This window comes from Periophthalmus magnuspinnatus, chromosome 23, assembly GCF_009829125.3.
Source record: "Periophthalmus magnuspinnatus isolate fPerMag1 chromosome 23, fPerMag1.2.pri, whole genome shotgun sequence".
Classification (NCBI taxonomy): Eukaryota; Metazoa; Chordata; class Actinopteri; order Gobiiformes; family Gobiidae; genus Periophthalmus; species Periophthalmus magnuspinnatus.
This window is the reverse complement of record NC_047148.1, coordinates 7,421,223-7,436,150: the sequence shown is the minus strand read 5'-3', so window position 1 is coordinate 7,436,150 and position 14,928 is coordinate 7,421,223. Positions and strand designations below refer to the sequence as shown.

Sequence of the window (14,928 nt, the reverse complement as noted above, 5' to 3'; positions counted from 1 at the left end):
CCCAGTCAGTTTAGTTATTCGATGCGTCAAGGGAAAAATTTGGATGGATACATAAAACAGAGGTAGTTGTGTGAAAAAATGCAGAACATGCTGATATTTGCTTTAACATGATTTTTACGGCTAAAAAGAAGTGTAGGCGAGCTATACTGGTCTGTAATGTGCTCAGTCCTTAAAGGGTTAACTTGAAAACCGCAGCTTCATGACATCACAAGGTGGAGCAGAGTATTTAGATCTTTGGAGATATAAACGGACTAATAATAAAGCATTAATCAAACATGTGAATGAATCCAATGAGTCCAATTTTGCGTAATATAGCATCTTTAAGCAGTACATAAATTACACATTTTCGACAAAAAGCATTTCAAACTTACTTCATAGTTGATTGATTTATTAGCTCAATGCATTTGTTTTAGCCCAGTGCCCTTTACTTGTACTAGATTACGATCAGACAGTTCTGTTTGCACTAGAACAGCACCGCACTGTTATGCACTTTATATTAGGCTGAGTCAGATCCGGGCCATCGCGTGGTCCACTCGGTCCTGTCCCGCTTCACCCTCTGCCTCTGCTTCATCCAAAAGTACTTGCCTCTGAAACTCCTGAAAACACACAATTACTTTTTGAAATGAGAACTTCTTCAAGAAATACAAGCTTGTACTAATAAGATGATATTAAAATACTTAGCATATTTGAACCACTTGTCCAGAACTGTTCACAAAGATCGGTAAGACAGTGAAATTCTATCAAGGTGGACTTCAAAGGGCCTATTCATTTAAATTGGCGCTGTCAGTGGTGTATGAGTACAGATTACACACGGGCAGATGTCAGTGAAGTAGTGTAACTCTAGGAGAAAACCGCACGCTCTGACAAACGGAGGTGAATTTGACAAAGTCCCGAGCAGCACGGCGCCTTTGAAAGCGGAGATGGTATGAAACTGTTACTGCAGATATCAGAGTACACACTGAAATATTTGCAGGAGCTTTAAAGCGACAGGAGTCAAAACAGGGGCAATCCTGCTGAAAAGATAATTACGTTTACAATAGACGATGTTTTTCACACACGCACAGGTACATTTTTGAGCTGTAGAAACAAAATAGTGTAATAATCTGATATTCTGTGTTCAATTCAGAGTTGACACCTTTTGTTGTTCTTGTAACTGTTAAGGTATTGTTGTTGATGTAATTGCTTTTGTATGTGACACTTGGTTTCTATGCCGACAAGTGGATGTGAAGGTTCTATTTGTCAGTTACTGGTCTTATTACTTTGTGTATGAACTGTACTATACAAATAAACTTGCTCTGACTTGCCTTGCCTAATTTATCTCATCATTGCATCCTTTTGTGGGTTGGATACATTAAAACAGTGGTTTCCAAAGTGGGGGCTGAGCTAGGATTTGACAGATACTATATACTCAAGATTGTAGAATTATGAAGCAAAAAATTGGTAATGGGTAATTTGGGTTGTAAAAATTGTGATAACTAAGTCAGAGCATCTTCTACAAACTGGGGGGAATGACATCAATTTTGAGAAAATAAAGATCTCACCCTGAATTTCCTGATCCTGTCCAGTCTCTGCTGCAGTATTTTCTCTTGACTGGAGGTGAGTTGGGCCACGTGGCTCCTCCACCGCTCCTCCTTCTCCTAAGCACAGAAACAATGTCATTACACTGCATCTACTCTTTTACTGCTGCTTGTTATGGGCTGTGTAAATCTGCTGCCTACGGAGCTACCATTTATATTTCACAGTTTTAATGATTCTACTGAAAACACCATCAATCCTATGTCTCGTAAACAAGACATGGGCATTTGAGTCAGCACAAATGGCAAGACACAGTTTGGAAATGGGTCCAGAACATTTGGCAACTGTTTGAGCCAGCATACTTTTCTCATGGCTCTGATTTGTTTATTGGTCGTCATTTGTTGATTCTTGGGCAAAGGGTGAACTGGGGATCAGTGAGTTTAGAATAAAAATGTTTAGTTTGTGTAATAAAGGCTCAAGTATTAATGGGACTTTGAGTAAAATTGTTTTTACTCCAACACAGATGTAAGCAGCTAAAAATAAGATGTGTTTGCGATTGGCATCCATTTTCCCCCCATTTTTTTTCCCTCTCTGAGAATCAGGAAGTGCTCTTAACATGCTAGTTCTTGTTACTTTGTTAGTTAAACTCCAATCTGATCTCTGGAATTTGTCAAATGTACTTACAAACTTACTGTGGTGAATAATTAGAATGCTCAGAATGCATAAGGTATAAATGTGTACCACTGTTTGAAATAAAATATGTTTTAGTATTTAAATAAAAGAAAACGTTTCATGTTAAATGTTAATCGGAAAACAGCCAAATTACATAGTGCTGTATAAACTTATAGATAATACACTTCAATCAATCAATCAAACTTTATTTCTATAGCACCTTGACCAAAGTGCTGTACAACATTAAAAACATGATTAAACACAATAAACATCATTCAAATCAACAGAGCACATTACACCATTAAAATAAAGAATTACTGACTATTCAACTATGACACAATTGACTGACTATTCTAACTATGACTTTTGAATTTTGAACGAGTCTGCTGTGACTGAGTGCATAGGGGAATGTTTTGAGAGCACACAGCATATAAGATATTTCTACAAAGATTGCATTGTGAAACTATATTTGCATTTAATCAAAATGAAAATTAGAGACCAATGATCACCATGAATACTCATGAGCCTTTAAACAGTACCACCCGATGTTCTCTGACCACAAAAAGTCTTCAGTTTCATGTTTTGACTATAGGGAGCTAAATCCAACAGTGCAATTTATGTGTGTGTGTGTGTGTGTGTTTAGTTATTGTAATGTTGCAGGGATGCTCACAACATAATAAATCATATTTTCTTCATGCTGACAACAAGGAAAACAGGGTATAGAATAAAGAGATTTTTCAGTTAGTCCTGTAATACACTATATGCTAAATACTAGACTTATTCCCAATTATTCTGGCATTACATTGTTATGAATATATTTACAAGAAGAGACCCAGCAGCATCTGCTTGCTCCATGACTGTTTGTTTACTTTTCAGTATTGTTTTGGCCATAGCATCTCTCCGGACATTTTGTATTCTTGCATCAAACATGGCGGATTTTGCCAACAACTTTAATATTTGATGTTTGTCCTGAGCTAATGACCACAGACGATGTAGTTCCCTCAGCCTTTTACTACGCTGCTGCAACATAACAATACATTTGATTTTTAACATCATATTCACAAAGTACAGTCTAACAACACTGCAGTACTTTTGATTATGCAATATTACATTCGTTTGGACACCAACTCTTGGATTCTTTTTTAGATCCTACCAGCTGCTCTAGGCCCCATCTGTCCCCCATTACCTTGTCCGTGGGTGGGGGCTGTGTTTTAAATGCTACATGTGGAGTGAGGGTGAAAATATTTAACCCAACCAGAAAACTGCCCACAACACCACACTTTACGCAGCTTGTAGCCGTTAATCGCTTCATTCATGTTCCACAGCAGCGGTAAAAAGACATGCTTTGTGATTAAGAGGGTTTTTTCATCTTAGAGTAACGTGCTGGAGGAGCGCCATCTTCTGAGTGGGTGGTATATGGAAAGCGTGCCATGCAAATGTACTGTTTACCTGCAATAACCTCAGGGCTACAGACTATAGACTATACACAAACGTTTTTAAAATGGACTGTGCCGAGTTTCATATTTGGAAATCCGTATCATAGCAACAAAATCGGCAATCCGGAGGGACACTGTTGAAGGTAATGCCCCTTCCCACCCACACCGCTGATTTAGCAGGGAGCAAGAGCATAGTGTCATTCAATTTTCAATTTTCCAGCGGAAGTGACCTCAGGGAAAGAAGGCACCTCATTGGTCCGTTATTAATCATTCATATATTGATTTACAAACAAAATAGTGAAATACAAACACCAGGAACATGTAGAGAGGATTAATATGAACATTTTAAGACCAAAATGACAAGTCTGACATCAGCAGTTACAGAGACAGGGGTAACAGTTTTCCAATAGAAAGTGAATTGGAAGCTGATGGAGCCGGAAGGGCGCCCATGCTCACTCCCTATACGGAATGCAGCGGCTAGTAGCAGCCATGTATGTTTTATAATGAATTTTTCTCTCATTGGTTCATGTACAGTTGAAACCAGAAGGTTACATACACTATATAAACAGACACATATGCTTTTGTCCCTGACTGTCTGACACAAAATCAGACTAAACTTTTTCTCCTTTAGGTCAGTTAGGATTACCAAAATTATTTCTATTTGCCAAATGCCAGAATAAACAGAAAATTATTATTTTTTAGACAAATTTTTCATTACTTTCTTCAAAGTCAGAAGTTTACATACAGTAAGATTACTATGCCTTTAAACAATTTGGGAAAACCCAGATGATAATGTCATGTCTTTGGAAAAAACATTTTGCATGCCTTTTTTTTTTTTTTTTTTTTTTTACAGCGTATGAATGCGCATTGTGTTCTGCGTCCTGATTGGTCAAAGGGACTGTAGACCATTGTCAATCAGTCTCTTCTGTGCTGTGTCTCCTGTACAGTACAGAATGTGCCAAATTTACATAAATGTTCGATCGCTAACAGTGTGACTCTGTTTGCAAATTTTCTCCCCGACAAAACCCACAATGACGATGAAATGTTCTGCACCAACAAAGACACCTACAAAGGTTTGAACTTTGAGAGTGTTTAGAGAGAAAAGAGAGAAATGTTAATGCCTGTCTGAGAAAAGGGTATAAAGTGTGTGGTGAGGGGTTTTACAGACTTATAAAATATAAAATATATAATAACTGTAAAAAATAAAGCTGGCTACTTCGCAGATTTCGTCTATTGTGGGTTATTTTTAAACCATAACCCCTGCAAAAAACGAGTAGTGAATGTATGTAGTGTATGTAAACTTCTGGTTTCAACTGTTTCTGTGGAATGTCGATCGCACCCATCGGAAATTGGGAGACAGGATGTGGTTACAGACCCATACGTCTTTGTAATGTATTGCTGCATAGCAGAAAATTATATGTGATTCAGTTTTGTGGGTGGTTTAGCTGTGGTCAAACAGAGTAAGGATAACGCCAGATTGGTCTAAATAAACATTACAATGGCCATTTCTGAGTACATTCAAACGAGGACATGAGTAGGGGCCAGGGTCAACAATGTAAATAATGGACAACTTTGGCAAAGATTGCTATGTTGCCTACAAATGGAGGTTTGGCAGCTCAGCTCCCATTGTATCCATATCCATATTGTTTTATCTTTGGCCAAGAAATACATTGTTTTCAGTCCAACAATCCAAATGACCATAATTGCTGTGGTAACACCATGATGTAGAAAAAAAAAAGTGAAATAGCTCTAACAATAAATAGGCCCAATATGACATTTTTGTCATGGACTGCTTTACATACATCTTATTCAGAGACATTTTATTCACAGTTAAGTTTCCAATGACCGAGTACATCCACCGTCTGCTTTATTTAGATAATTTCGATAAACTTCATGTGGTTCACAAAACAATTATAATTGATGGCGTCAGGAGGTTCTGCTGATTTCTAAGTGCCAAGCTTCGCTCATAGACTATTTCCTTGTTTACTGTCTGGTGCCTTTGAGTTACATATTTGAGTACCAATAGAAGACCAGGTTTGTAGTGCCAAAGGTCATCAGAATAATTTGGAGTTCACTGTGGTTGTGCTCACTGTGGGTCATGGATCAAGTCAGATTCAGTGGAAAGACATTCTGCACTGAGGTGAGAAGTGTCTGCTAACTCAGGCTAAAGCTAAAACACAGAAACGAAGCAGATGTCCTCACTGACCTCACATTCAACTGGTACACGCACCTACCCAGCCACTTCTACTAAATTCTGTTTTCATGGCATTGTATCTTTACATATATTTTGACTTGGTATATCCAGATATGTAAAGGTGCCCTATGTAACCTTTCTTTTTTTGGTCTGCCACGTGTTTGTCTCCAAGGAAATATTATTGCTTTGCCTGACTAATACACAAAGATAAGGAGTGATGTAATCCTAACCCTAACCCTACTATATATATGTTTTATTTAATGCCATTGAGATGAACAGTCAATGGGTCATGCATGTTTACAAAAACTGTCAGTTTGCCCCAAGGCAGCTATGTTTACTCCATAACGTTCTCCATGTGGAACGTAAGCATCATTAAGTAGGTTATGACATACTGAACCTGCTCCACAAGGCTGCAGAGGTGAAAAGTTCTGCTAGATGACCTTTAAGTAGTCTAATGGGAACATAAACCAGGGGAGACATGTCTGATCAATGTGTGTAATTTACAGGCACAACATCGCTAACGGCAACAACAACCTCCGTGGAAACTCCCAACTCTGAGTCAAGTTTGCTGCCTTCATCTGTCAATCACAAATCAACAGCACTTTTCTATGGAACAACAAGAGGAAAAGTGCAGTGTTTGAGATGGTGCATGGATGTAGTTAGCGCCAGAGCAGATGGAGGGGCTCAGGGCAGAGGAATGTACTCATACACTGCAGCTGTGTGTGTTCTTTATCACATCAAGTGGTCAGCAGGGAACAAGATGGACTTACGTTATAATTTATAGATAAACTACTGGTACTAGTTTTTTTGTATTTGTTGAGTATCGCAAACATTCACTCAAGATAAATGTTTGCTTGACCAGCCAAAGCTCTATGAAATATGTGGGAAAAGGCAGCAGCAGTTAGTTTATCATGTCAATATCAAATCACTTTTTTCATTACATTATTTTTGGTGATCCAATGCAAACAAAAACAATTTCAATTTTAGGATGATCTATTTAAATGATGAGAATTAGTTGAAGAACTGAAAAGGTCAGTTGCACATAAGGGATGTAAAAGATTTAAAATGACTTGCATTTCAAATAAAACTATGGATCAGAGCAGCTTTGACTTCATTTATTTACAATCTTAGAGCCTGGACACAGTTTCCTTGTTTGTTATTTTGTCAGTGGGCATTTTATTTAACTGCAATGTTAAGTCATTTATTTTTCAATGTAAACCACAGTCTTGGGACCTGTCTGGCTTTTATTTAAACTTTATAAAATGCCTTCAAGGTTTTTTAGAAAAAAAAAATTGCAAACTTAGATATTACTCCAAATTATCTATATCAGACTGTAATAGAGCATAGTCTACTGAGTGTGTAATCTTGTAAAATAATAGCTTAAAGCAGACCTATTGTGTCTGCTATGTAGCTATAATTTATGACACCGGTGGATCATTATGTTATAATTTGCACATTTTAAATTGCAATATTTGTCTAAAACAAATATTGCGAATAAATAAGCAAGTCTGCTGACTACTACATTAGAAAATTGAAGCTGAAGTCCCAGTAAATGTCATGTAAACAAAGAGGTTTTTTTTCTTCATATGTACCAAATGACTATGCGACACTGCCAAATCCTTGGCATATCAACAATTAAGAAAATAAAATTGGAAAACAAAATAATTACAGAGCAGTGCACATATGCTGGTTGCAGTGAAAACAGAGATTGATTGGTGTCTTGAAAATAAACAATTAAAGATTGCTCATGCATGAATCATTCCAAATACATATTCAAGAGGGAAATGAGAAGAGGAAACAACTATAACATGGTTAAAAGGGCTGAAAAATCTATTTTGCATAATAGAAAAAGAAAATATAAAATTTGTCAACTGGACAAAATGTAAGAGTGAAAATGTTTCCCTGCTCATCCAAGCCACTTCTTCAGTTCTGATCAGAATATTGGTGGACACTGCCACTGAAGGGAGGAGCTAGCACCACAGAAACTCAAAACACCTATTGTTTACAGTTTGTGTTTGTAGGCTAGGTCTATTAAGTTACCTTAAATGTACACTGTGCCCGAGTCCTACTTAGCATAGTCACTCAAGCCCCTAATGAGTGATTTCACATCCATTAGCATAGGGCTAGCCAGGATGTTATGGATCAGACCTGGACCACTGAGGGATTACACAGATATAACTTTGCATAGTAGGTCTGCTTAAAATTGTCAATAGAAAATATGCAAGTGGAACTAAATACACTACTTGAGACAAAATCACTGTGATCTCAAATCTATTGGGGGAATAAAGTTACACAAGTGGTGTGACTAATCTGGTGATGACAAGTCTTATAACCACACCATGCATCAGTCTGACACATGCTGGGTACAACTCTGACAGGAGCGTTGAGTAAAATGTATTGACTTCAGGGACCTCCTGTCATTAACTAACTTACTCCTTAGAGCATATGTGAGGTATTTATCGCATTGTGGGGACTAAAATCTGCATACACACTCACATACTGGGGACCTGCCTCTCTTTAGATCAACAACATAGTTTAAAGTTCAGACGTGGGTTGAGGCTAAGGTTAGGCAAGCAGTATCCTCAAAAGGCATGGAAACGCAGCATGTGTGGGGATGTGTGCGCAGTGTTGTCTTATTCACGCACTCTAAAAATGAATTGTTGAAGTTTTAATAAATTACAGATGATATGTTAATAAAAATATATGTATTTCAAGTCCCCACAGGACACAAGAACCTAAAATGTGCGTGTGGAGAGATACCTTGGATTGTTGGCAGCCGTCCATCTACGAGAAAAAACTAACTGTACGCTTCAAGTCCTGCCAATGTTTGAAAGGGAAGATGATGTTTTCTTTTGATAATGGTGCAACTGTGAATGAAATGTTAATAAGCACCAAGACGACAAGGAATCAATGGATGGATGGAGTATTGTTGATTGAATCGCTCTCTGTTGCCTGCTTTAGTTGGAAAACACTAGTAACATTATTATAACCTTGTTTAAATATACTGATAGAGTCACTAATTGTACTGCATGTCTAATATACAAACTTCCAAACGATACTAACCTAGCATCTTATTCAAAATTGTGCACTGGTACTTTAGGTTAATATTACTCAAGTAGTAGTACAAAGTAGTGGTCCAAGAAATTACTCAAGTGGTACATAAGAACTACCAAGACATGACATCTAAGACATTATAATCTGATGAGGAGTAAAAGTATGATGTCTGAAAATTACTTGTTTTATTAAAAAGTTACTCAAGTATATGTACTTTGAGTAATAAAAACTGAGCAGTACCATGTCTTGTAGCCCATTGTTTATATTTTAAGCCTAGTCCGTCCACTCTTAACCACATTGCCTTGTCTGCAGCCACAGGATGTGTTGTAGCATATCATTCATTTTAGTTTGGTATTTGGCTTTTGTCACATAAACCCTACCAAAATACACATACAAATCAGTGAACTAGGACCGAACATGTATTTACGAGCCATGTGCAGTTTGTTTAGCCACAAACACCAGATCTGATTACACTGAGCCTGAGGTAAATAACTAAATCATTATTTGTATAGACAGCAAAATAAACCTTGGTCGGAGCATAGATCAGTAATGCCATAATAACTGACACATGTTTGAGCTCCTACAGGACACAACAAAACACAAACTTCCAATGTTTTTTGCGTTGCTCCTCAGCTGCGTCAAATAGTCTATCAAATTTGAAGATTCATAGATTAGAGCGACACTGCATAACCGTCTGGGAGTGGCATGATCCCAAAGTTCAATTTTAAAGTTTTGATTTGAGATTTCATAAATATGACCTATCTGTGCCCCTGGTTATGAGATAAACATCAACAATCAAATATAGCTTGTTCTAATAACATTTATAGTTCTGCAATAAAAACTGAAAAAACATGCTTTAACTTAAAAAAAGTTGGATGGCTGGTTACATCTATTTATTAAACAATTAAAGACAGAAACAGGCTCATTTATGTAGAAATACTGTACATTATATGCCTAAAATTGACAAAAAAACGGCAATAAACAATAAAACTACTTTGAGTTAGTTTAGTCCTTTTATACAGTATTATGTAAATGGATAAAACACAGCATAAACATATATTTTGTCCCCGATTTTGAACCATGCGTAAAAAACGAAATGGTACTGTCCCTTTAAGTTTGCATTTACCTTTTTGCTTTCTTCAAGTTGTCTCAGTCTCTCTCTTTCCTTCTTTTCTCTCTCCATTTGTCTGCGAACCTGCAAAACAAAACCACTATATAATATAAATATAAACCAACCTCATCACCACCATCGTATATTTCTCACCCTCTCTTCTCGACAGGCGATTTCTTCCTCCTCTGATTCAGATGTTTGAACTTTGCAGATGTTTCCAGAGTTTCCCAAAAATGTGTAATCCTCCTCTTTACACAGGCCCCTCATGGACTGGACCAGACGACAGATACCAACAGATGAGAAGAAATCAATACACATGTACAAAAGCAGAAAAACAAAGAAGGAAACAGAGTTACAAATTTATACTTTTTTTTTTTTTATTAACAACCATTTACTGAACTTCATAACATAAAAAAAAAACAACAACTGCCAGAATATGTCACCTGCTTGTTAATCATTGATACCGGAATGTTTAATACCAGATCAAATGACTGTATAAGGACTAGCCGCACCAAAATTGAGACGAGAAAGAGGACTTTTAGCTATTTTGCTTCATAAAAATGGAATACACCTTAAGGAAAAGCTAAATTGGACATATTGGTGACCAGGGGCAGTGCTGGTAGTTCACAGCTCCCCCAAAGATTTTCCCCCCACTTTCATAGCACATCCAATCTCGACTAAAAATGTTGCTCAAAATGAGACTCCAGTAAAAAAAAGAATACCATGTTAGCTTTTATAAATTGCTATAGGGCCTAACTACATTTAAACTTGTTTAAAACAGCAAATCCGACATAGTAGGGAGAGTGGGAGTATGCTCCATTGTTAAAAGGCTCTAAATTAACATGTTAAGTGAGCACCCTCATTGAACACCTTACCACCCCTTTAGCTCGTCCAACCAAAAATGTCTGGCACCATCCCTGTCGCAGTTTAAGAATCGAAACAAACTTTTATACTCACGCCTGCACCTGTTTTTAATGTTTTATTTGGGCTTCTATGCTTTCTTTGTTTGTTTTTCGGTTTTCTATTGTATTTTAAACAGGGCACCCATGAAAAAGAGAGCCAAATTGCTCTCATTGGGCTCCCCTGGATAATTAAAGACAAAGAAAGAAAGAAAAAAAGAAACATAAGTCATATTTACTGTTTGTCATCACTCACCTTGGACATGGGGATTTCATAAAAGCGATACACATGAGCCATTGTACTCCCTCCCCTCCCAAAAAAATAAAAGAGTATCGGTCCTTTAAATGAACAATGAGCAGATTTAGTAGAGAATAAATCACCAGCTACAATCCAGCAATGGTTATGATGAGAATATAACCATATGTGCTTGTTCAAATGACCCTTGTTGTGTTTCTTCCAGTGATGTGAGGGTGCAGTCATTTCTACAGAGCAGTGACAGAAGTACCACCGGGTCGCTAATAAAATAACTGACCTCCACAACACATTTATTAACATGGAACTTTATCCATCTTAGTCCAGAGTTATTGATTTAATATAGAAGAAGACTATATTTCTTCCCTTGCTTCTACCGGATGTCGCCTGTCAATGTCAGCCATCAACTCTGGCTCCAATTCACTTTCTATTGAAAAACTGTCACCCCTCTATCTGTAACTGCTGCTGTCAGGCTTGTTATTTTAGTCTTAAAATGTTCATATTAACCCGCTCTGCATGATTATGGTATTTTTATTTCGCTATCGTGTCCGTAAATCAAGATATGAAGATAAATAAGAGATTGCTCCCACTGGCGTTAGTAACTGGTTTAATTGACAAAGTTAAATGCCCGCTCCCTGCTAAACCTACGATGTGGCAGGACCCAACTTTACCTTGAATAGCCTTGCTCCGGATTGTGTCTTTGGCTGCTATGATACTTGTGGTTGGAGCCGAACACTATGGGTGACGTCACACTCCCCTGGTCCATTTCTTTGCACGGTCTATGCTCCCAACCAGTCTCCTTTGAAGCCATTCATACAAATACACTGTCTCTCCCTTCTGTCATCGTTTCAACTATGTCCAATAACCCCCCCGCAGCAGCAAACACATCAGCTACCTCACCTACATCACTTTCATTTTTCATCCGTCTTGCTGTGTTCTACGAATGTTTTTGAAATATCCCAGCTTGATATGTTCTCTAGCATTTGTTCAGTTTCAGCAGAAAGAACATAATCTAAAAAAAAAAACAGAACAAAAACAACAAATTACCCTTTGCCAGTCATTTCTATATGATTTATACCAATAAGCAACCCAAAATATTTAGTTTCCAGAGTAGCACCAGATTAAGACAAAGTGTATAACTAACGATTCCAAACGGGGAATAACAAGGGACAGGACCACTATTTGAACCGGTGGTCTTTGCCTCACAGCAACATCAAGAGTGCTCCTTCCATTACTATTTCAACGTCAGGCTGACAGTTATTCCTTTTACATAAAGGCATCATCATAAACCTGAATCAAGATTTATAGCAGACTTTAAATCTAGTTAGACTGGTAAAAGTGCCAAAACCTCTTATCCTAATTAAGGCAGCTTTTAACTTTGGCTGATAGGTGCTGTACATTGGATCAGTGTAGGTAAGAGATAGTAAAGCAGCAATACATTTGAATCTGTGATGCAATTAGCTTTCAAATAAGAACAAAGAAAAGCCTTTGGAGGAGAAGAGCTGATTTTAGTCAAGATCTGGCAACTCAAGTGAGAATTTTCTTGTGTTTTCTGACTTTATAAACAGCTTGACAAGCAGAAAACATCACTTTAATGAAATTTGATAATAAAGAAACAGAACAGCTGGTCAGTTGGCCAGATGTATGACCCAGAGCTGTACACCACTAATGATCCCAGTCAGGAGTATGCAGGGTTATCTAAAAAAATGAAAACCAAATGGTGAGCATACTTTCTCTTTTGCCCGCAGAAACAAAGACACTCAGCAATCACATTCAGTCCCTCTCTCTCTTTAAAAACGTCAGGCTAGAAATCTAGGGGTAATAATGGACTCAGAATTTAACTTTAACAGCCACATCAAGTCAATAACATCTCCAGCTTTTTACCATCTAAAAACACATTGAAAAATTAAAGGTTATACCGTCATAACCAGACACCAGAGAGACTTATCCATGCATTTGTCTCTCCAAACGAGCTTTCAGACAGCTGCAGTACATCTAGAACTGAAGATGTGAGGCCTCTACTTTGACAATGTTTAAATCCAGGCTCAAAACAGTTCTGTTTAACTGTGCATACGACTGAAAGGTTTTTATTCTGTGCTCTTCTCTTTTAATGTTAATGTTATGATTTTATGTATTGTAATTTTAAAGTTTTTTTTTTTTTTTATTCTGTACAGCACTTTGAATCACTTCGTGTACAAATTGTGCTGTACAAATTGCCTTGACTATTGGATCATTAACAATATTTTACAAGAAATGATGATGATGTTCTAAACTTGTTGGTCTCTGACTATGGCTACACAAAAACGTTTAAGGCTCAAATTTTGTTGCCTATTTATGAGGGGAAAAAAAGATAACAGTATGTACCAGTCCACAGCAGGAGCCATGTGAAGGCAGAAAAAATCAATGACAAAGCACCATTTCAAAGTACTACATAATAGGATCTGAAGTTTATGAGGTGATAGCTGTTCAGGGGGCCTGGAATGTGCACAGTTTATGGGATTTAACCTGTACTTACAACATAAAAATAAATTACATTCTCTTTTGTGTTTTGTCGTGAGAGGTTGAGTTATGATGTGATGAAGGGTAGACCTAAACTTTACACTAAGTTGAAGAAGATTTACGTTGGAGAACAAGACAAAAATGTGATTTAAAAACCACAAACGTGTCTGGGATCTGTGGCCGTGCATGCTGTGACTTCACACAGGCACTGTATATTTGGCACTTGTATCATGTAGTGACTTTAGGCCTCCAAACATCCACTTACAAGAGCAGAGTGTGCCCACGTTTAGATGATGTAAGAGTTCACCTAGGACAAGTCTATTTATAACAGTGCTGACACAAAAAAATTTGCTGAATTGTACCAATCAAGTTTGATATTAAATTCAGATTAGATCTAAGTGTAAATGAGCATAAGTAGTCCTCAGGGCCATTTCTAGCTTTGTGGAGGTCCCATGCAAGATGGGCCTGTACTTTGTCAAAAAGTTAAAATATTATTTGGAAATCTTTTATTTTATTAGTCATATGCCCCCCCTTTTTTTAAAAAAAAATAAGCTTATTTATCTATGTATGTATGTATTTATATATTATATGTTTATTTGTACGTAGCACTATTGTACAGCACAGTGCTTCATACATACGAAATACATTAAAATCATGATGCACACAAATACAATTATACATAATCATAGTAAAATTAACTTTGGCCTAGAGAAGGGCCTCCTCCTGCTTATTTCCATGGAATTGTTGGTCATTTGGCTCTAATATCCATCAGTATGGCATAAAACTCCAAGGAGAATGTTCTGATGTATGCTTTTAAGTTTCTTTTTCTGTGAAATCATGTGATGTACCACCTACAAAAAAAATGATATACTGTACGTTTAAGACATTTTATTTGTATACTTTGAAGGCCATGGCACAGGAGTCTGCCAGATGACCAGCCCAATATGGTATTATGGATATACAATCATCAAAATAAATAAATTACAAAATAAATGTAATATGTCAAAAACAATTTAATCCCCCCCAAAAAATTCAATATTTCAATTCAATATTTACGAGTTCTTGTGCACAAAAAATCTGGTCCCAGGTCATTCATTTTGCACTCTGTTCAGAAACTGTAGCCCAAACCATATATTAAATGTATTATTGCTCCTAAAGAAAACACTTAAGTCCCACTTGGAGCTCGTAAAACTCATTGCATACGTTTGAGACTTCTGGGAGCTGCAGCCAATGATTTAACAGCTCTGCATGTGAAACTGTAAATAATGATGTTCTTAGTAGTAATCCACCGACTT

At 37.1% G+C, this 14,928-nt stretch overlaps 1 protein-coding gene across 1 annotated transcript; it reads right to left on the bottom strand.

The window, feature by feature from the left end:
- Positions 1-506: 506 nt before the first annotated feature.
- Positions 507-11,179, bottom strand: LOC129457371 (golgin subfamily A member 6-like protein 10). The gene is made up of 5 exons (XM_055231526.1): positions 11,138-11,179; positions 10,136-10,252; positions 9,998-10,066; positions 1,542-1,637; positions 507-596 (listed from the first exon to the last, which is right to left on the bottom strand). The coding sequence occupies exons 1-5, from the start codon at positions 11,177-11,179 to the stop codon at positions 507-509; spliced, it is 414 nt and encodes a 137-aa protein (XP_055087501.1).
- Between the last annotated feature and the right edge of the window lie 3,749 nt (positions 11,180-14,928).

Coding starts and splice junctions, on each gene's coding strand:
- LOC129457371 (XM_055231526.1), bottom strand. CDS start 11,179: ATGGCTCATGTGTATCGCTTTTATGAAATCCCCATGTCCAAG. Junction 10,067..10,135: donor TCGCCTGTCGAGAAGAGAGG/GTGAGAAATATA, acceptor TTTGTTTTGCAG/GTTCGCAGACAAATGGAGAG. Junction 597..1,541: donor ACAGGATCAGGAAATTCAGG/GTGAGATCTTTA, acceptor GTGTGTTTTCAG/GAGTTTCAGAGGCAAGTACT.